Source organism: Tenrec ecaudatus, chromosome 12 (genome assembly GCF_050624435.1).
Source record: "Tenrec ecaudatus isolate mTenEca1 chromosome 12, mTenEca1.hap1, whole genome shotgun sequence".
In the NCBI taxonomy this organism is placed as follows: domain Eukaryota; kingdom Metazoa; phylum Chordata; class Mammalia; order Afrosoricida; family Tenrecidae; genus Tenrec; species Tenrec ecaudatus.
Genome location: NC_134541.1, coordinates 45,615,635 through 45,637,093, shown reverse-complemented (window position 1 = coordinate 45,637,093; position 21,459 = coordinate 45,615,635). Strand labels below are relative to the sequence as shown.

Here is a 21,459-nt window from a genome sequence, read left to right as displayed (position 1 = left end):
AGAGAAAAAAACCAGGATACTTATGAATCTATATCTATCTATCTATCTATCTATCTATCTATCTATCTATCTATCTATCTATCTATCTAATCTATCATCTATCTAGAGAGATACAGCATGAACGAATATAACAGCTAATTAGTCCACACAGCAGTGCAGATGGTTAAGTTCAACTCACTTCCGTAGGACAGTTAATATACTGGAAGTTCTTCAACTCATGAGAGCTGCTGGGTGCAAGGTCAAGGAAGCAGACAGCTGAGTTTTCACTAGGTCAATGCAGGCAGTCCGGCCACAGGCAGCAAACAGCAGGGCAGGTCACCAACAGTCAGCTGCTCAGAAGCTTAGTGAAGTAGGCCCAGAATGGGACATTGAACTCAAGCAATACAAGATGACAGGATCTGACAGCCCAAAGCACAAGCGATGTATACACCAGCAGCATGGTGAAGCAGGTCTTGAAGGAACGAATCTCAAGCTCTAGTGACACAATCCATGGGTTGGCTGTCCCACAGGTAGTGTAGCTCACAAGTGGAGGCAGAGAACTAGCTAAAGTAGCTGCAATCTGGTTCCATCACCAGAGAGCAAGAGAGAGAGGGGACGGGGGCTTGCTGATACATTAATCTCTTTTCCCTCCAATCAAACTCCAACCTTATTAATGCCACATATTCCTATTGACCAGGTTGGAATAAAAAAAAACCCACCTATCATAATTACTATCACTATTTATTTTGATACTGAGAATAACACACATTTAGCCAGAGCCTATCTGCACTGACTACTGGATCCTTCTTGATAAGTCCCAATTGTTTTTTGATTACTTCTTTACTTTTTGGAAGTAGATATCTCAGACTTACTTTGTATTTTTCTCTGCCCTAACCCTGGAGTCAACATTTATCTAAAGAATACTGATTCCTTTATTGTGGAGAGTGATATTTAGAAACCAAGACCTGGGGCGGGGCTAGTGGGGAGGTTCTTAAAGAACGCTGTGCTCTAGAACCTTATATTTACTAAATCATTGTATACTCTGTGAATGAATAAACGTGTATTTGTATGCTGAATGTTATAAGTTTCAAACAGAAGAGCATTTATTTTACATATAATAATCATAAGTCTGACAAGAAAGAAATGTATTTTTGATTTCACAGTAAATAGAATTGCACAGTTTGAGTATTAAATCATCTTGACATTTATGGAGGAGCAAATGGAAAGTGGGGAAATGAGTGTCTTAAATATAAAACTATCTTTAACTGTTCTATTAAAGAGGTAAAGTTTATTTTCCATCTGTGATCTGACTGTGCTTACTTGTGTGTTTTTTGTTTGTTTTTCATTGCAGTGGAATTTCTGTGGAGCCACACGACAGAGAGCATGTGTGTTGGATATATGTCAGCACAGGATGGGAAAGCCAAGGTAAGGGAGTAGGGGAGCTTCAAACCCTGTATCCTTTGCATAAAACTACAGCCAGTTAAAATGTTATAAATGCAGTGTCAGTCTGTAGTTTTTTTATATTTACACAAATATAATTAAGATCACTGAAGGTTCCTAAAGAAAAACCACAGATCATTTTTCTTTTGACAGTGGAAAAGAGAATTAGGAATTAAAAAAAAAATTGTTCTCCTCTTGACCACCTGTGAAATATTAGGAAACAGAGAGAAGAAAGCGGGAATGAAGCAGATGAGCTGTCAGGGACAGATGGGTTTCCAAGGATTGCTTGAAGAGCTAAAGGAAACTAAAGCAAAGTAGGCTTAGCCCCTGGAACTTAGCCTTGCATATGTGAGGGCGGAGGGATTGACATGCTCGTACATATGATTTGACTGAAGCGCACATGGGTCCTCATGAGTAGAATCAATAGCCTGTGACCCTGTACCAAGTGCATGTGCTGGCACCGCTTGGTGACTCCCAACAGTTACACCAACATGCTCACATCACTTCTTGAACTGCCCAGCTGCCCTAGACAAGAACCGAGAAGATAATCTGTGGATTTTGTTTTGCATTGTCCTCATGTTCTTGGTCATGGCTCTTTTAGAAACAGCTGTGGCACATGATATTTATGTGGACTTAAAATGTCTCACTTGCAAAGCTGGGAAGTTGGGCAGCCTCTTTTTTAAAGGATACAGTACATTTGGAAATATTTCAGTTAAGAGTTTTAAAAATATAAGTCTTCTGATATAAACTGAATCATTAACAAGTAAAGTATAGGGGTGGAACAAAATGGCAAAGTAAATGAAGACTCCCATTTCCTCCATCAGCAACTAACCAGCTGAACAAATAACGAAAGCAAGTACAGACTTAAGTCATAACTCTATACAACAGCTGAGGTGTTGGAGCATGAGCCTGAGTGGAGATCCAGGAGGAGAGGATCAGTGAGAATCATCCAGAAGTGAAGCAATCTGCCCACTAGCATCAGAAGCAATCACTCAGTACAGCTATTCTGGAACAGTGCTGGGTAGCATCCACAACTGGAACCAAAAAAGGACAGCTATTTTGAGGAAGCCATAGCCCATATTTTTAAAGGTGGTACCCATTGGAAGTGTGAGTTGTTCACAAGTGGTGCTCTGAGAGAGTACTGTTGAATCTTACTGAGGCCTGAGATGCACAGGCACGAGGACAAGAGGAACTGGAGAGGAAAGAGGGCCAGGAGAATACTTCCCAATGATGGTTGACAAAGGAGCTGCCCAGCTTCACCACTTATATCAGCATCAGTGACCAGTGGAATATCCCTTCATGTACATACATATTGAATTCCAGAGATCAGAATCCAGAACTCCTGATTTAGCACTGTAAAAGGGTTTTTGTTTTAATTAAAAACAAAAGCAAAAACCTAAAGTAAAAGTGACCTTATAATTTACAATCCTTGGATCACACAGGCTGGTGTGCTTCTTCCATGTGGACTTGGTTGATGCCTCACTTTGTTGGCTGCTTGTTTGAGAACAAGCTTTTAAAACCCCGGATGCTATTCTTTCTGATAGCCAGGAACCATCTGATTTCTTTACCACCCATTTCTATAGCATCCATATCTTCTGTGGTCTCCTGATGAAGGTGCTGAGCATCAATGGACCTGTATCATGTAAACTTATTATGATGATTGAGGGTAGATTCTTAAATGGAGGCTAGAATTAAGTGTGATCCCCAAAACCATTCATATAGCTATGCTTTACATATATGTTATATATGCCTCTGGTTCACTGAAAAGATGTTATTTTCATTTTATGATGGATAACATCATGAATCATCCTCCTAGGGCATAAGATAATTCTGTTGATAGTGTCATTAATTTAGTCAATGATATAGCATTTAAAACACTGCTGAAAAAGGATATTATACCAGTATACGTCAGCTTCACACTGCAATAAATGAATTATTTACTTGTACAGCTTAAACATTTACATGACTAGACACTATTTACATATACAATAGAGGTGGGTGATAGGGCAAAACTTTCAATGATACTCATTCACAAAGGTAGTACCATACCTACCAGCTTAATACATGCCATAAGAAAGTAAAGTGGACATTTAAGTATTAAATACGAGGGGCACGCCTCACAAAATGGAATTGTGCTGGGCAAAGGTGAGCTTTCGTAGTACGTATTTTTCCTGCTAGGCAAGCATTGAGCAACTCTCTCTGAATTAGTGAACCTAGGGCATTGACTGGGAAGGTTCTCTCTGGTGACAGTGAGTTTTTTTCATAAAGCAGTTTTGTTCAAATCTTGGTTTTTTTGTGATGGCCAGTTTAAGTGAACAGTGTACAGTTTTGAAATTTTGTTTCTTGGGAAAAATGCTGCAGAAACTGTTGTGATGTTGAACACAGCTTACAAGGACAGTTCTTTGGAAAAAACTCAAGTCTATGAGTGGTTTTCTTGTTTAAAAAAAGGTAAAATGTCAGTTGATGATAAACCTTTTTCTGGAGATCTGTCAACTTCCCAAAAGGATGAAAATGCCAACTCATAGTGCATTTGGAGGTCGTTCCACCAGGTCAGACTGTTAATCAAGCTTGCTCTTTTTAGAGGTTCTAAAAAGATCACACAACAGTGTGTGCAAAAAAAAGGTCTGATTTGTGGCAGATGGGAGACTGGTTTTGCCACCATGACAATTCACCTGCTCACACAGCCATCTCAGTGCACCAGTGTTTGGCAAAAAAACAGCATTACTCTCTTGCCCCCCACACCTTAACTAACTGACCTTACTCCGTGTGACTTCTTTAGTTTACATGAATGAAGAGGGACATGAAAGGACAGTGATTTGACTACATAAAAAAAGGTGAAGAAAAAAAATGAAGGAGGTGCTGTAAGCCATCCAAACAGATGCGTTTGAAAAATAAATGTTTCCAAGAATGGAATCACAGAATTTGACTAATATGTTCATGTATAATGGAGAGTACTTTGAAGGTGATACGTTTTTTTAATAAAAAAAATAAATACATAGCTGGGGCTGGGGATGATTATCGAATTTTGGGGGGCTACCTCCTTGTATATGGTAGTCCTGGTCCACCATTCATTGGACACCCTCAAGGCAAGATCTCGCAACCAAAGTTCAGTGGCTCCCAATTCAATAACCTTGGGATAACAGTTAACTGCTTCTTCTTATACTAGAGCATTTCAACCTAGTATGTCAACTTCTTAAATCTGCTATAGATGCGTTTGAGGTAAAGTCCCATTCACTTCGTGGGTTTTTAACATTGAATCCTACTGGTGTGCCCTATGAAGGATTTTGTGTACCTTGAAAAGACAAGACAACGTTTAAAGCCCAATAGTCTATAGCAACCTTCCTAATGCCACGGCCATTTAATACAGTTCCTCATGTTGTGGTGACCCCCCCCAACCATTAAATTATTTTTGTTGCTACTTCATAACTGTAATTATGCTACTGGTATATTAGTTTGTGTTAATGTGGGTAGATGAGTATTTCTGGATATTTGTCCATTTATCTAGAGTATCAAACTCGTTGGAACACAGTCTTTCATAGTACTGTGTTATTTTTCTTTTGATTTCATATGGATCTTTTGTGTTGTTACTCTTTTCATATCTAATTATTTTCAACTTCTCCTTTTCCATTGTTAAGTTTGCCAGAAGTTTGTCTTGTTAATCCTTTCAAAAACCAACTTGCCTTACTGATTTTTTCCATATTTCAGTTTTCCAATTCATTTGTTTCCACCCTAGTCTTTTTTATTCCTTCTGTGGTTGGAGGTTTTATGCTGTTGCCCTTGTTCTAGTTATTGGAGGTGTTATGTTGCTTTTGAATTTCTCCTCTTTTTTCATGCCTATGTCGAATGCTGTAAATTGTCCTTTGATAACTGTTTTTGCTGTATCCCCAAAATGTTGGTATGTGTGTTATCATTCTTGTTTGTTTCAAGGAATTTTAAGTTCTCATCCTTTATTTGATCCATTACCCAGTTTTAAAAAAAATTAGTATGTCGCCCATTCTCCATGTGTTTGTCTTTATATTCCTGTTCTTTCTATTGTTGGTTTCCAATTTTATAGCATTGTGATCTGAGAAACTGGATTATAGAAACTCAATGTTAAAATTTATTTGAAGCTGGCTTTACGGTCTATTCTAGAGTGTGTACTGTGTCCACCGTAGAAGAATATTCTGTCTTGTTGGGTGGAGCTCTCTACGCATGTCTAGGATGTTACGCTGGTTGATTGTATTGTTATCACTTCTGCTTCTTCATTGCGGTTCTTTCCTGAAGGTCTGTATTTCCATGCAAGTGGTGTGTTGCATTCTTCTACTATTGTAATTGAGCTGTTGGTTCTGTCTTCAACTCTGAGAATTTGACTGCCATGTTTGAGGGTCTTTTATTGGGTGTCTAATGTTTATCAAGCTTATAGTTTCCTGGTGTATTGTTCCCTTAATCCTTATGTGGTGTCTATTCTTGTTTCTCATTATTCAAGTTGAAGTGTATTTTGTCTAAGATTAATATTGCTGTGACTTGGTAGATGTTTCAGCAACCTTGGATTTTCCCCCCAATACTTTTGTTGGCATATAACTCACATACCATACAATTCAGTAGTTTAGTCATATCAAGGAAAATTGTACAGTCATCACCACAATCAGTTTCTGAGGCTATGAATCTTTATGGAAGTAAAACACCTAATTTGTTTTTCCTTCTGAGCAGCTGCTAGTTTTGAACTGCAGACCTTGCAGTTAGCAGACCAATGCATAACCCACTATATCACATGAGGTCCTTGAAACAAAGGGTATTACCTCTAAATCTGATACTTTACTTAAAACTGTGTGAGAACAATAGTCAATAATTAACTTAAAAGTAAAGGTAAGAAGTTAAAAGTGTTGAAACAAGTATTTGAAATGGACAAACAACAGAGAGAGAATGCTGATACGACATAAGTATAAATAATGTTACTGAGCAATTTGTGTAGAAATTGTCAAATTGTAAATTTTATCAAAAACCCAATAAAATTTGAAAAAGCAGTGACAAATTATTGCGTATATATGACGAGACTAGTTTTTCTTCTTTGTCATATTTACACACATCCAGATCAATCTCTGTATCTTATCACTTGGCTCATGTGAATACAGTTAATATAAGAGCATTTCTTTAGACAAGGATTGGAATATACTTTTAAAATAATGTTCTTTCTTTCATTTTAACTTAGTATAACATTAATATTGGCCAGCCTAATTCCATAAGAAAACAAGCATTGTTTTGTTTCATAGTAAGTGGAGAAGGGAATTAGAATTGTCCATTTTAACGATGGCTTAAGGCTACTGTGAATTTTCTGTGAAGATGAGACTGTTTCGTCCTTGTGTTGTCTGACAGCCACTAGCCAAATGACTTGTGTGACTGAAAAGCTGAATTTTAAATGTTACTTCATTTAAATTTAAATAGCTATGTTAATATTGGCTACTGTATTGAACAGAACAGGATTATAAAAAAATGAATGGTAAATGGCTATTTGAAAACATTTCTTTCCTAATAAATATTTTTAGAATATTCTTTTTACCTCAATGATAAAAACAGTTCCTATGTGTGAAAAGAAACTAATAAGCCAAAAGAATCCTTGTTACTGATATTGTGGACATGTTTTCGCACCGTAAATTCTGCAGTCCTCAGGTAGAATTCGTTTTAATGAAAGAAAGCGTTGGGGTAGACCTCCGACTGGTGGTTCATGGTCATGTTATCAAGTGCATGATGAGGAAGTGTTGTTGTTGTCCCTGCTGGTGGACTGTGCAGACACCTCACTATTGAGCATGAAATGTGGGTCATGAAGAGAGAAAAGAATCCTGCATTGAGCTTAAAGGTGTTTGGCTTCTTTAAGTTGCCAAACTGGACATCTGGTGGACATAGATTTCATGTTGCTGGGAGATTGTCCAGCTGGTAGTCTTGCTTCGGCTAGCACATCCAGCTGCTCCTCTTGCCTTTCCTGTAAATGATGGTTTTGACCTTCCTTGCCGCGAGACAATCCTATTCCCTTCTTCCTTCTTTGCCCTTGAGGCTACAACTGCTTTCCAGAGGGGGGAAGGGGGCAGAGTGTAGACCTACAGCTGCTGACATCTGTTGCTCAAACAATCATCTCTTCTAAGACTGGAATTTTATTGTTACTGCTCAGACAAAGTTATAGATGAGAAGCCGTGCTCAAATGAGAATAGTGGTATACCGAATTGCTATTAGGACTTTGACGAATAAGCCCTTCTATCTCCTGACTTATTTGAAAGAAATATGTGAAATTACTGGCAGAGCTATTTTACGTAATTATTGGTTTGTGAAACATGCTCTCACATAACATTGAGAACCATGATATGAAAATGAATAAGCACGCATCTTAAATTAAAAATTTTTTTTAACTTTTAAAAACTTTAAAAATGGTCTCTTTTCCAAAAAATTGACTTCTTTCTATACTTCTTCAAATTGGAAACAAGAGGCATCTGGCCATTTGAACGTTTTATGCAAATTATGTTTTAAACCTCAAAATCATAGCTTTTAGAAAAGGGCAGATAATAACCAGCATCGCTGTAACTGAGATCCACATCTTATTCGAATAAATGGAACCAGCTTCTTCTTTCATTCTTTTCTCTCTCTCCTTCTCACTGTCTTTTTTCCTCCTCCCTCCTGCTCTCTTTTTCTAAAAGAACATTTTTAACAGTTTTATTGGCATATAATTCACAAACCTTACAATTTAATAGTTCAATCATATTAAAGAGGTGTACAAATATCACCACGCTCTATCCAGTGTTTGACGAACCATGCCGTGTGCTACTGGAACTTAGACTCTGTTCTTTCGAAGTGGACAACCTCCTTCACAGGCCACACCAGAAGGCCTCCATGTGGAAACCCCACGAAGTCAACTGGGCTTTGCCTCAAACTCACCTGGAGCTCTTGAACTCACGGCTGAAACTCCTTAGTTTGAGAAACAGATGACTGCTCTCCCTAGGTTACAGTTAGACAAGACTTCGGCTCAGTCTCTTGTCTTGTGGGTGTCCAATAATGGTGGTCCAGGACTACCATAGATTCACTATTTCAATGTCCCCTTGCCTTTTTAATGATGTCTCTGCCTCTGTAAATCAGTACTTTTAGAAGTTTTGCCCTATCACCAACCCCTAGTGTTTGTTTCAATGGCGGTAAGTTTGAGAGTTTAATCTGTACAGGTCAACAATTTATGTATTTCAGTTTTTTGCTGGCCTATACTTGTATAATTCCCTTTTCTGAACAGCATTTTAAATTTGATGTCACAGTCCATCCATCCATCCATTGTGTCACCCACATTTACACATTTGTTGCCATCATCATTCTCAAAACATTTGCTTTCTACTTGAGCCCTTGGTATCAGCTCCTCATTTTCCCCCTCCCTCTCTGCTCCCCCCTCCCTCATGCACCCTTGATAATTTATAAATTATCATTATTTTGTCAAATTGTACACAGTCCAACGTCTCCCTTCACCCACTCTTCTATTGCCCATATCCTGGGGAGGAGATTATATGTAGATCCTTGTAATTGGTTCCCCCTTTCTACGCCACCTTCCCTCCACCCTCTTGGTATCTCCACTCTCACCACTGGTCCTGAAGGGATCATCTGTCTTGGATTCCCTGTGTTTCCAGTTCCTATCTTACCAGTGTACACCCTCTGGTTTAGCTGGATTTGTAAGGTAGAATTGGGATCATGATAGTGGGGGGAGGAAGCATTTAAGAACTAGAGGAAAGTTCATGTTTCATCGTTGCTACACTGCACCCTGACTGACGCATCTCCTTCAGTAAGGTATGTCCAGTTGCCTACAGATGAGCTTTGGGTCTCCACTCTGTACTCCTCCTCCTTTACAATGATACGATTTTTGAACAATCCGTTCTTATGACATGGTCCTCCTTGATGCCTGCCTTCATGAAGAAATCACTGGAGATATGAGTGCTGTAGCAGAGTGAGGAGAAGAAACTGGATGGTTCTAGGCTGTCAGAAACATCTGGGTTCTCACAGGCCTGTCTTCAAACTACAGCCATCTAAGTGAGGCATCAACTAAGTCCACATGGACGAAGCACATCAGCCTGTGTGATCCAAGGATTGTGAATTATGAAATTCAAATCCAACGGAAGGAATAAACTGTGAACAGCGGGTTTGCAGAAGGCTGTAGATGACATGGAAGCCCCCAATCCATTTGCAGGCCCCCCCACATGGATTAAGTCTCTGGTGAATCCCTTCTGACCACAGTAGAGGGTTAGAAACGGCCTTGCTATCAGAGAGAGAGCATTGTAAAGTCGGTTATGGCAGATGTCGTTTGGTTATAATGTAGTGTTTCATCATTTGATTTCCCTTTTGGCCCATTTTAAATTTCTCTTATGTTTTTTAAAGTAAAGAGCATTTTTGTAGTAATATCATTTAATTCCATTTCTAATCCCCTACTATAGCATTCATTGAGCAGCTTTCTTTTATGGATACAGAATTAGGACATTGAGATGTTATAGTTTAAAAATCAAAATGCCCATATCCTATCACAATACCAGGCACTGGACAGTTTTTCACAAACACTCAGTTTATGTGGACTAATAGGGCAGTGGTTAAACAGTGTTCTGCTCACAGAAAGGTGGATAGTCGGGACACTTGTCACTCCATGGGAGAAAGAGGTGACTGTGTACTTTCATCAAGATTATCGCCTTGGAAACCTTGTAAGGGTTCTGTTCTGTCCTTCGCTGGCACAGTGACTTGGAATCAACTAGATAGCAGTGGGTTTGGTATTTGGACTATGATATTAAAACCACATGTTAAAATTGGCATGGCCTTACTCAGACATAATCAGTGAAACCTGACAGTTGAGAAAATGCTTTCATAAAAACTCATCTATGAAAGGGATCAAGATATTTTAAAATCCTAAAGAGTCACTCCACAGATTTCTAAGTATTTGTAAATGAAAAATAACCATTAAATGGAGAAGCTGAGCAACACTTTTCACAGTATAATAAAAATTAATGTCACAAATGAAGGGCAAATGAGCATAATGGATGTTATTGTCTGGAATATACAGTATCACTTTTGTTATATATATCTATCTTAATATTTTATCTTGAACTGAATAACCTTAATCTAATCATGAGGAAATGTCAGATAAATCTAAAATAAATATTTTACAAAGAAAGAAAAGGAATTACACTTTTAAAAAATGTGTATGTTTTTTCCTTTTTTCTCCCCCACTTATTTTTCTCTTTTGGTGTCTATCAATATAAAATAGGCAGGATAAGCAATCCCAAGGAGACACAAACTGGCTGATGACTGGGGTGGGGTAGTGAAGTGGGAAGGGACATGAGTCGTGAGCCAGTAAGGACAGGGACATGGAAATAGCAAGGGTTCTGAAATTGATGGTGAGGAGGGTACAGCATTCCTAGTCATATTCGATTAATTGAAATATATCCAACGGGAATTACTGACATGTAAATGACAGATAAACATGATAGTGGGAAAGAAGGAAAGATGAAAGGAAAAGAGGAAAGAATAAAGTAATTATTTGTGCAGGTATAAATATAGGCATGAATATATGTAAGTATATAAAGATAGGTGTATTTGTCTATATATATATGTATATGTAAATTCCATACAAAAGCTAAGGACTTGGACTTCTACTTAAGTCTTACCCCAGTACAAGAACAATTTGTTTTAATAATGTGGCACTCTATGATACTCATCTTCCCCAAATGATTGCTGAAGACAACATGGGTGCATAAGTAATGTGGTGAAGAAAGTTCATGGTGCCTGGCTACTAAAAGATACAGCATCTGGAGTCTTAAAGGCTTGAAGTTAGACAAGTGGCCATCTGGGAATCAAAAAAAGACCACATGGAAGAAGCACGCCAGCCTGTGTAATCATGAGGTGTTGAAGGGAATCAGAAGTTCAAAAGCAAGCAATCAAATTGACATGAAGAAGTGTGGACAAAATGGAGACCCAAAATCCCCCTGTAAGACAATTGGCCAGTCCCTCACAGAAGGGCCACAAGGAAGGGATGATAGATCTAGGGAGTGGTGTAGCACTGATAAAACACATAACTATCCTCTAGTTTTTTAATAGTTTCTTCCCTTACTATTGTAGCCTTTGTTTCACTTCATTACTCCTAGACCTATACATGTTCATTTATGTAATTAAGAGTGCTCCATGCATGAAAGTCAAGATAGATAACACTCTATAAATAATAAGGAGAGTAATGATTCCCTGAGGGTAGAGGAAAAGGGGGTGGGTGGGATGGGGAAACTGATAGCAATGATGGCTGTATAATCACACTTGAGGGAAACGAGTAACAGAGTTGCAGGTGAACAGATATGTTGGATGGTGTAACTTATGGCAAATATAATAATATAATAATAAGCCTTCTGGGCCATTGGGTGGGGAAGGGAAGGGATAAAGGGGAGTAGATAGCAAAGAGTTCAAGAAGAAAGAAAATGTATTGAAATGGATGGTGGGGGCACTTGTGAAATTCTGCTTGATCTAAATTGAAATATTAGTTGCTACAATATCTGTAAGAGCTCCCATTTAAAAAAAAAACCCTAGACTTTACAAAAGAGAGATAGCTACTAAATTTTATACCAAATCTTAAGCTGCATCTAATAGTGGGAAGGAAAAATACTAGAAATATACTACTAGGTCAATTTATAAAATTGGAATATGGCTAGTAAAAAAAGTATTGGTAAATGTATCAGAGCTGACCATTTTACAAGGGTTTATAAGGGATCTTTCTTATTCTGAGTATATATATACATGGCAGTATCTCAGGGCAAAGGGTCATTAAATAAGGGGGTACCCCCCAAAATGGATTTTTAAAAAGATATATATTTAAATATTTTACAAAACAGCCTTATAACCTTCAAAGTACTCTCTATTACATTTAATACATTTGTCATATCTGCAGTTCCATTTTTGGAAACATTTTTCAAACTCATCTGTTTGGATGACTGACAAGGACCTTCCTCATATTTTTCTTCACCTATTGTACATTGTCATATCGCTGTCCTTTCTTGTCCCTGTTCGTTCACGGAAACAAAAAGAAGTCACACAGAATGAGGTCAGGTGAGTAAGGTACATGGGGCAAGAGAGGCATGGTGTTTTCTGCCAAAATCTGGTGCACTGAGATGTCTGTGTGAGCAGGCGCATTGTTGTGGTGGCAAAATCAGTCCCCCGTCTGCCACAAATCAGGTTTGTTTTTTGTTGGAAACTAGTTTTTCAGAACTTTTTCAGAACCTCTAAATAGAACACTTTATTCACAGTGTGACCTGGTGGAACAAATTCCAAATGCACTATCCAGCTCACATCAAAATAACAAATGAGCATCATCTTGATCTTTGATTTCACTTGAAGAGCTTTTTGGGGGTAAAATGATGATAGCGTCTTTCACTCTTGATGTTTGCTCTGGGGGTTATAAGAACAGCACCCTATCTCATCACCAGTAATGACCTTGGGAAAAACATGCATCACTTCAGAGCTGTTCTTTCAAAGCACAGCATGTTTCCACATGACACTGTTTTTCTTGGTCAGTCAGAACCCGGGCACAAATTTCACAGCTACCGTTCTCATTCCCAAATCTTCTGTTAAAATTTGCTGAACCAAGCTCCAAGATCGTCTAGATAACTTCTACATCTCTTCAGTGGCCTGTTGTCAGTCTTCGAGCACAAGTGCATGAATTTTGTCAACATTTTCGTCCATTTGTGAAGTTGACGGTGTCCAGAATGAGGGTTGTAATTAATCGACATTTCACCTCCTTGAAATGAGAAAGTCACTTGTATACTTGAGTTTTTCCCATAATGCTGTCCCTGTATGCTGTGTACAACGGTTTCAGTCACGCACTGTTCTCTTAAATTGGCCATCACAGAAATCAAGGTTTGAGTGAAACAGCTTTTACAAAAAAATTCACTGTCACCAAAGGGAACCTTCTGAGGTGATGCCACTGGGTGCACTAACTCAGAGTGAGTTGCTTGATGCTCATTTAGCAGGAAAAATGTGTACTATACAATCTCCACACAGCAGAGTTTTTTTTTTCCATTTTCAGGGGGGCACCCCCTCATATATGAGAAAGCTTCAAACAGTTCATGGAAAAATTAAACTGAAAAATAATGTAATTTTTCCATGAATTTTTTGAAGTGTAGTATATATGCTGTATATTACTTGTATATAGTATGTATACTATATATTCTAAATGATTCAAAAATAATATATAAAATAACAATAAATAATAATATGGCTCACGCATGAGAAACTGATGGTCTGTTTCACAGTCAGCTCCTTGCCTGGTGTTAGCTACTGATAGTGAGATTATCTATAGTCTCTTCCCACAGATACAGTCAATTTGATATCTGTGTATTCCATCTAGAGAAGTCCATGTGCATGATTGTCTTTTAAGTTGTTGAAAAAAAGGTGCTTTTTTATGTATAAGTTCCTGGAAAATCCTATCTTGTGATCTCCAGCTTCATTTCGATCACTTATACCATATTTTCTAACTATCATCCCTCTTTGTTTCCAACTTTTGTATTCTAATCACTAATAATTATCAATGCATCTTGTTTGCATGTTTGATCAATTTTGGAGAATTCTTTCATTTCTTCATCACTAGTTTCTATATATTTTATGTATTTAGTGCATAAATTGAGTAAGTTTTATTGGTTGGATTTCCGTGAATTAGGGTAGATATAATCTTGTCACAGACAGCATTGTACTTCAAGATAGACCTTTAAATGTCTTTTTTGATGATGAATACAACACAATTTCTTTTGATTGTGTCACCTTACACAGAATTAGCCATGTAATTTTCTGATTTAAAATGGCCAATACCCATCTCTTTAAACTCCCTTACACCTAGAAAATGCATCTTCTTGCATTCCATTTCATTTTTAATGACTGCCAATTTTCCTACATTCATGCTTAATACATTCCAATTCTGATAATTGATGTTTGCAGCTGCTGCAAACAGCTTGGGTTGTGCTCCATCAGCAAATGAGGGTCCCCAAGGTTTTGCTCCCAGAGGCTGTACTTCATTCATGCCACCATGGTCAACTCTACTGTGAGAAGACATTTCCTCCTCCATACTTTTCTGAATGTCTCCCACCAGCGGGGCCCATGCTCTGGCATTATCTCTGACAGTGTTCTGTTTCCATTCATTAGACATTCAGTAAATGGCAGTGTTTCGAGTCTGTGCATAAGATTTTCACAGGGTGATTGGGGCCAGTTGACTCCATCTGATGAAACAAGAAATAAATAAATAACAACAAAAGACCACAAATATACACACACAAATAGCAAGGCTGAGCAAATAGCCACATCCACGTAAACACAAACACCTAAGCCAGAGCCAACATCTGCCTTCTCTTTCTCAGTCACCAGTGTGTGCTTGTCAAGGGTCTGTCCAGGGTGCTCACAGTGAAAGTGAATCCTCAGGTTCACAAGATTCGGAGTTGGTGACCGATGTAATCATTAGAAAAGAGACCTGGTTGTGTAGGGGCTGTACTTTGGGTTGCTAACCAAAAGGTCAACAACTTGAAAACACCAGCTGTTCTTTAGGAGAAAGACAAGGCTTTCTACTCCCATGAAGAGGAACAGACTGAGAAACCCACAGAGGCAGTTCTACCCTGCCCTATAGGGTTGTAATTTACTCTGTGACAGTAGTTTGGATTTTGGTAGTCAGCAGGCGTTATTGGTAGTAAGGGATGACTATCCTTGTTATGGTTTATCCAACAGAAATGGATAGGGGGTGGGGAACAAAGCAGAAAGACACCCAAAAATGAGAACTGGCCACTAGGTGTAGGGCTGTAGATACCTATGATGGTTGAGCCGCTCGGTGGTGTGGTAGCTATTCATCAAGACAATAGTGAGACTCGAGTTGCTGAGCCATTTGAGTCCCAGGCTATTGCCAAGATTCTGAGACTGCCAGAGCTGAGCCCCTCTGAAGTCCCAAGGTATTTTTGAACACCTAGTATGAGTCAGCTTCCCCTAGGTTGTGCTGTGCAGCAGTCCTGCCAGGTTTCCCCCTCTATCAGAGTGCATTCCCTGTTCTGGAATGTGGAGGGAGGGTTCTACCATCCCCTGGCTGAAGTAAATTTGGTTCCAGGTAGTCCTCCATTTAGTCAGTGGGTCTCTCTTTATCAGGATGTACTGGAGATTGTTCTGCTGTGGGAGTAGTTGTGTGGTTCAGGATTGTCCAGATGATCCCATTCTAAATTCCACTTCTCACTTTCCAAGTTGATGCTCAGTTCACTTTTCTTTCCTCAGAGATTTGGGGCTCCAGATTTTTTAGTTGAATCTGTTGTTCTCATGTCTTTGTTGAAGGTGGTCAGTGTAGCATGTCTATCTAGGTGGGTATCTTTACCAGAATTCCCCTGCGCTTAGTATTCTCGATCACAGTTGTTTTTCTCTCAATATTTTAGAATAGATGTATCATTCCAGTGCCTTCTGGCTTCCTGTTTCTGGTGAGAAAATGGCTATTAATCTTAATAGGGATCCTTTATGTGTGACTGCTTCCTTCCTTTTCACTGTTTTCAGGCCCCGTTTTTTAATCCGTCTATATTTGATAGTCACGCTGTGATTTGACTCTGGGGAGTTCTCTTTCAGATCATCCCAATTGGAATTCTTACTGCTTCGATTTTTTAGAGTATGTCCTTTGTCGGATTGGTGAAATGGTCTATGATTATTACTTTAAATCTTCTTTCTGCCTAGTTACTATCAGAGCCCCCACCCTCCCAATCTACTCTCCGAATCTTAGTACATTGGCTATGGATATAAGTTCTGCTTATACAATAGTAGCCTCAGACACCAATCCTCAGTGCCCAATAGGAGGAGTAAATGACCCAAACTGACACCCCAGGTAGTCTGTACTACTGGCTTCAGAGATCTGAGATATGGGTGTGCAGAAGCCAGGAGAGCGTGAACTGTGGGAGTGGACTCCATTGTATAGACTTTCTGTAGAAATTCATAACAGTCTTGCAGCTGATAGTGTCCAGGTGAGGGGAGGTGTTGGCATACTCTGCCTCAGTGCTTCTCAACCTTCCTAATGCCATGCCCCTTTAATACAGTTCCTCATGTTGTGGTGACCCCCAACCATAAATTATTTTCGTTGTACTTCATCACTGTAATTTTGCTACTGTTATGAATTGGGCGACCTCTGTGAAAGGGTTGTTCAACCCCAAAAGGGTTGAAACCCACAGGTTGAGAACCACTGGACTACATGAACCCCCACAGAGTCTATGTTATTAAGTTGAGAGCAGACACTTAGGGAGTGGTCTCTCTGTCAGACACTGGTGATTAGTTTACAGCAGCAGGCAGCATGTACTGTTGAGAAAGAACCCTGGGACTAGGAGAAGGGACTAGATGGCTTATTGTCGATGTACGGGTTCTTGCAGTTTCTTCAGCTTTCTTGCAGACAGTTCCTCAAGGACAAACACCCCTTTCTTGATGTATTTTGTGGGAAGGGGATTGGAAGGATATTTCTGTTTATATTGCCATCCTTCCATAATTCCCTCTGTGTACCTTTGGCATAGAAATTACACCTCAGGTTTTTTCTTTGTTCATTCATTTAATTTTATTTTAAAACATTGATTTATTTAACTTTCAATTCTGAAAATTTTTCAGCAATTTTTGAGTAAAAAATTAGCATGATGATACTTACCTGGCAGGGGAGATACCATGATCACGAAGGTGGTTTACCCAGGGCGAGGCTTATCCATTGCACTCCGGATGTGCTGACCCCTGCGATTTCCCCAAATGTGGGAAACTCAACTGCATAATTTGTGGTAGTGGGGGACTGCGTTCACGCTCTCCCCTAAAAAAAAATTAGCATGAATATCTGCAATAAACAGTGTTGTGCAATGATTATGGCAATGGCATTCAATGTTAGCCAGACTTGAATTTTGATCCCCACATTACTGCTTTATAATACTTGGAAAATTAACTGTGACTCTTGAGCGCTCTTATTTTAAAGTGGTAATTCTCCTGAAAATGTCATCGCATTGTGAAAATTAATTAAATAATATGCCTAAAGTGCTTATGATAGGTGCTACCTTAATTATGATGAGTGATGGTGGTATTTGAGGAAGAAGAGGAGGGGGTAATAATAGAGAATCTCTCAGGAATGTGTGCATCATCACACAGCACCCCAGGACCCACTTATACTCTAAGTACGTTCCTGAAGGAATCATTTACATTATCTGTAGCCAAAGTGCTATCTCCTTGAGTTTCGCCCTGCTCCTTTCGCGGTGATAACAGTGGTTATCACATCTTGACAGAACGCAACTTTCACCTACAAATATCAACCAGCTGATAAGGTAATTCAGAAATTCCAGAACAGAACTATTTTGTTTGTTTGTTTAAAGAATAGACACCCCAAACCTGAAATTCATGTCAGTATGTTGGGAACAGACGTCTCTTAAAAAACAGTTTGCTTAGGCGGTCTGCCAGCGTGACAGCATTCCACGCTGGGGTTTTTGTGTGTGAAATCTAAGATCTGCTGTTCTAAGGTTTGCCTGCAGCATTTCCATTCTGCTTAACTAACTGAAGAATTTTCCTTTTAAAAATAGGAGAAAATATTGAATACTAGCTACTGTTAAATTGTTCTTGTATGAATCTTGAGTACTTGGGCAGTCTTTTTGATTCACCATCCTCTGAATAGTGGAGCAGCTATGGGCTATTCTGGCCAGGGATTTAAAGATGTCTGAAATCCATGGTACTGACCAATGACATACATATTGCAAATATGGATTAATTTGATCATAATTTAGATATTTGAGAATTTCCTACCTAGACCATGGCCTTAGTATAAGCCAAAATTTATCTACTTTTAAAAGTCTAGTCCTCATATTACAAAACTGAAAGAATCTGATTCTTCTTGTCTCAGGATGTCACTAGTAAAGTAAGTTTTCAGAAAACACCCTGGACAGCTACATTTGACAAGTACAGAAAAAGGAGTCACTGATTGGTGATTTTACTTGTACCTTTTAAATTATCCAAAATTTCAAATGTAGAAAATTGCATTTATTTTTCATGCTCTAGAGGTGCTAGGAGGTCCCATTGGGTCTATTTAGAAAATTCTTTAGATAAACAGAAGAAACAATAAGACAAAATCCTCCTCAGCCTTAAGTTTATCTCTGATAGTAATTGGTAATGTTATTTTTTAGCCTAATTAATCTTACACTTTTAATTTCTTCCAAATGACTCATTGAGCATTGCTTCAAAGCAATAAGTAGAATAACTACAAAGAGGAAATTTGTCATGTTGAAAAGAGCACAAATCTTCTCAAAGGTATTAATATGTTAGCAAGATAAATCTTGTTTTAATCATGATATAAGGTTAGAACTTAATGACATACATATACATATGTATATATATTTATCACATATATATCAATTGTGTAACTTGGGAGCCAATACATATAACATATCATTCCATAGTTCAATCATGAGACTGAAACTCTTTATGAGAATAGAAAGCTGCTTCTTTCTCCCATGAGCGGCTGGTGGTTTTGAACTCCTGATCTCCCACAACGACACATATTTTTATCACTTGGACTGTGTTAGTCCAGGTAGACTCCAGAAACAAATTTAAGGACACTTATATGTGTGTAGTAAAGAGTTTCATATAAAGAATAATTGTACATTTAGAAAACATCCCAGCTCATTCCAGATCAAGTCCATAAATCCGATATTAGCCCATATGTCCAATATCAATCTATAGATTCCTCTTCAGACTCATGAAGCACATGCAATGATGCCAAATGCAGGAAGATCACAGGCCAGTGGGTGGGAAGTCTTTTCTGGATCCAGTGGCAGTGTAAGCCTCTCAGCGGTGACAGGGGTCTCCACGTGACTTTTCCAGCACGGGGTACTAGTGTAGTTCCATGTGTCTTGTCAGCTGCAGTGTCTCCCAGGGAGTGGCAGAGAAAGTGTCTCCCATCTCCAAGGAGGAATACCGGTGTTCCCAGAATCCTCAGGAGAAGGCCATGCCCACACAGATGCCTCATTGGCTGTGACCTCATTGACAGGCTAGACTCCACCCCTTCACTCTGAATCCTGAAATTGACACCAGATTATGTAACTACCACATAGTCATTGTGTTCAATGAAATGAAGTGAATACACATTTTAGTTGTAGCAACATGGAAAGTAATGAAAACATTAATTTCTAGATATCCCTAGTTGCATAATTGTCAGTCATGAATGTGAACTTGATATTATAGCGTTACCCTCTTCTGCTATTTATTAAGTTAGGCAAGTATGTGCCTTCCCAAGAAGACACACGCTTGCTGTCTGCCCATAGGACACATATACCATTACGTGTAAATGAGAAAGGCATACTTACGCATGACTGCCGGCACCACCCACAGACAATTTACATAATGTAAACTTTCTTTCTTTTGGTTGGAAAGCAATAGACTATAAATCAAAGGCTCTTTTTTTCTAACTCACAGAATTAAAAGTGATCATCTTAGTCATGTCGTTCCTGGTTTGTATTAACTTCCTAACTTCAAACTAGACTCCTATGGTTGTAGAAGATGTAGAATCTGCAAGGATTTGCTCTTGTATAATCTTAGTCTTATTACATTGATTAGGTGAGTAAAAGGAGCTGGATCTACCAGACCTGTGGTATATGTGGAGACACTAATGACCACACAAGGATGTGCTGCACATGGTAGGCATCACAGCTCCTTAATTAGCGCTTTCATTAGAGTGAAACTTGGGTCAGTTGGGTTCTTAGGCACCCGGCTTTCACCTCCACTGCTCCCCCCTCCCGATCGACCGCCAGCTTTGAAGTCACAACGGGATCTCTCAATACATCAGCTTCAATAAGTAAACATTGTACATAAAAAGCAGACATTTATATATAAGAATCTCCCATAAATATTTCACACAGATTTTTACATTTTAAAATTTTACATAAGAACAAGGAGCTTAGGGTTTTGTTTTCTTCTTCTTTCACCTAACTTCTTTCCTCTTGTAAGAACAAAAGATTAGGCAACACGGACATACTGCCTGTACTGAAGGGACTGGTTGGAACCAAGTGGTCGCTTCTACTGGGCACCTCACTGTGACAGCCCCACACCAGGCTTGTTTCCTTCACAGGAATTGGAGACTGGCATGTGTTGTAGATTCTGAACCTTAAGCAAAATCTGTTTCCCAGAATACATTTTCATTCGAGTACCATTCATTCAAATAATGTAGTTTCAGTCCTTTGCAAAGTCTACATTTTGAAGTGTCCATCCTTTTAAAGATTAAAATTCTCTCATGATTATTACAATGTATGACTTTCATATCCTGTAAATATAGCACTACTATAAATTGGTGAAAACAGCATTTTAATAGAAACTACTTGAGACATTTTAAAATGGTTGACCTATTCTCCCTATTTACATTCCTTTCCAATCTTCTGGACGTGATAAGTGGCAGGTACTGACAATTTACTCTTCGCTCTCAGGCTGTCATCACCGTGCTGCACATGTTTGGACTACACTGTCTGCTGCCGCGTGGCAGAGAGAGAAGGAAACAGGCTAGGATAAGGGTTGTGTTAACACTTTGCTGTTAGAAGATGCTCACAGTATTTGGAAACTGCTTTGGCTTCACATGAAATTTAAAAAAAAAAAGGATGTTTTAAAAAATGTATCTCTTGTAACAGATGAGAATCTATGTAATCTTCTGATAGTGCTTGTGGGTATTATAAAAACACAGCAGTTGAGACCACTGACTTCACGACTCCATTGAAAGTGTGTGCTCTGTATTTTTCGACCAAAAATGGCAGTTCTTGAAAAAACAAGCTCTTAAGAGGCAATCAGTAACAAGCCCCACAGCTTTCTACTTCCATCTCGAATTCCTATAAACTCCCAAAGCCTTCTTGTGGGTCTGTGACCTGAATATAACTATATATGTATACATATACATATATATATTTGTTCATCAGGCTATATTTAAGGCAGGACAAATAAATATAACTTTAAACATATTTCACCATCAAAAATGCTAAAGAGGCATATTTGCTTGACCTCGGTTCACGTATATCAGAGCTAACCCAAGGG

At 38.7% G+C, this 21,459-nt stretch overlaps 1 protein-coding gene and 1 non-coding gene across 2 annotated transcripts in view; both read left to right on the top strand.

Moving 5' to 3' along the window:
- Positions 1-21,459, top strand: part of TASP1 (taspase 1) — a 312,710-nt gene that overhangs the window by 263,901 nt on the left and 27,350 nt on the right. Inside the window, exon 13 of the mRNA XM_075564008.1 lies at positions 1,331-1,404. Within this exon, the coding sequence (XP_075420123.1) occupies positions 1,331-1,404 (74 nt within the window). The remainder of the gene's footprint in view (positions 1-1,330; positions 1,405-21,459) is intronic.
- LOC142423590 (U1 spliceosomal RNA) lies at positions 17,061-17,224 on the top strand. The gene has a single exon (XR_012779211.1). It is a non-coding gene; the product is annotated as a U1 spliceosomal RNA (small nuclear RNA).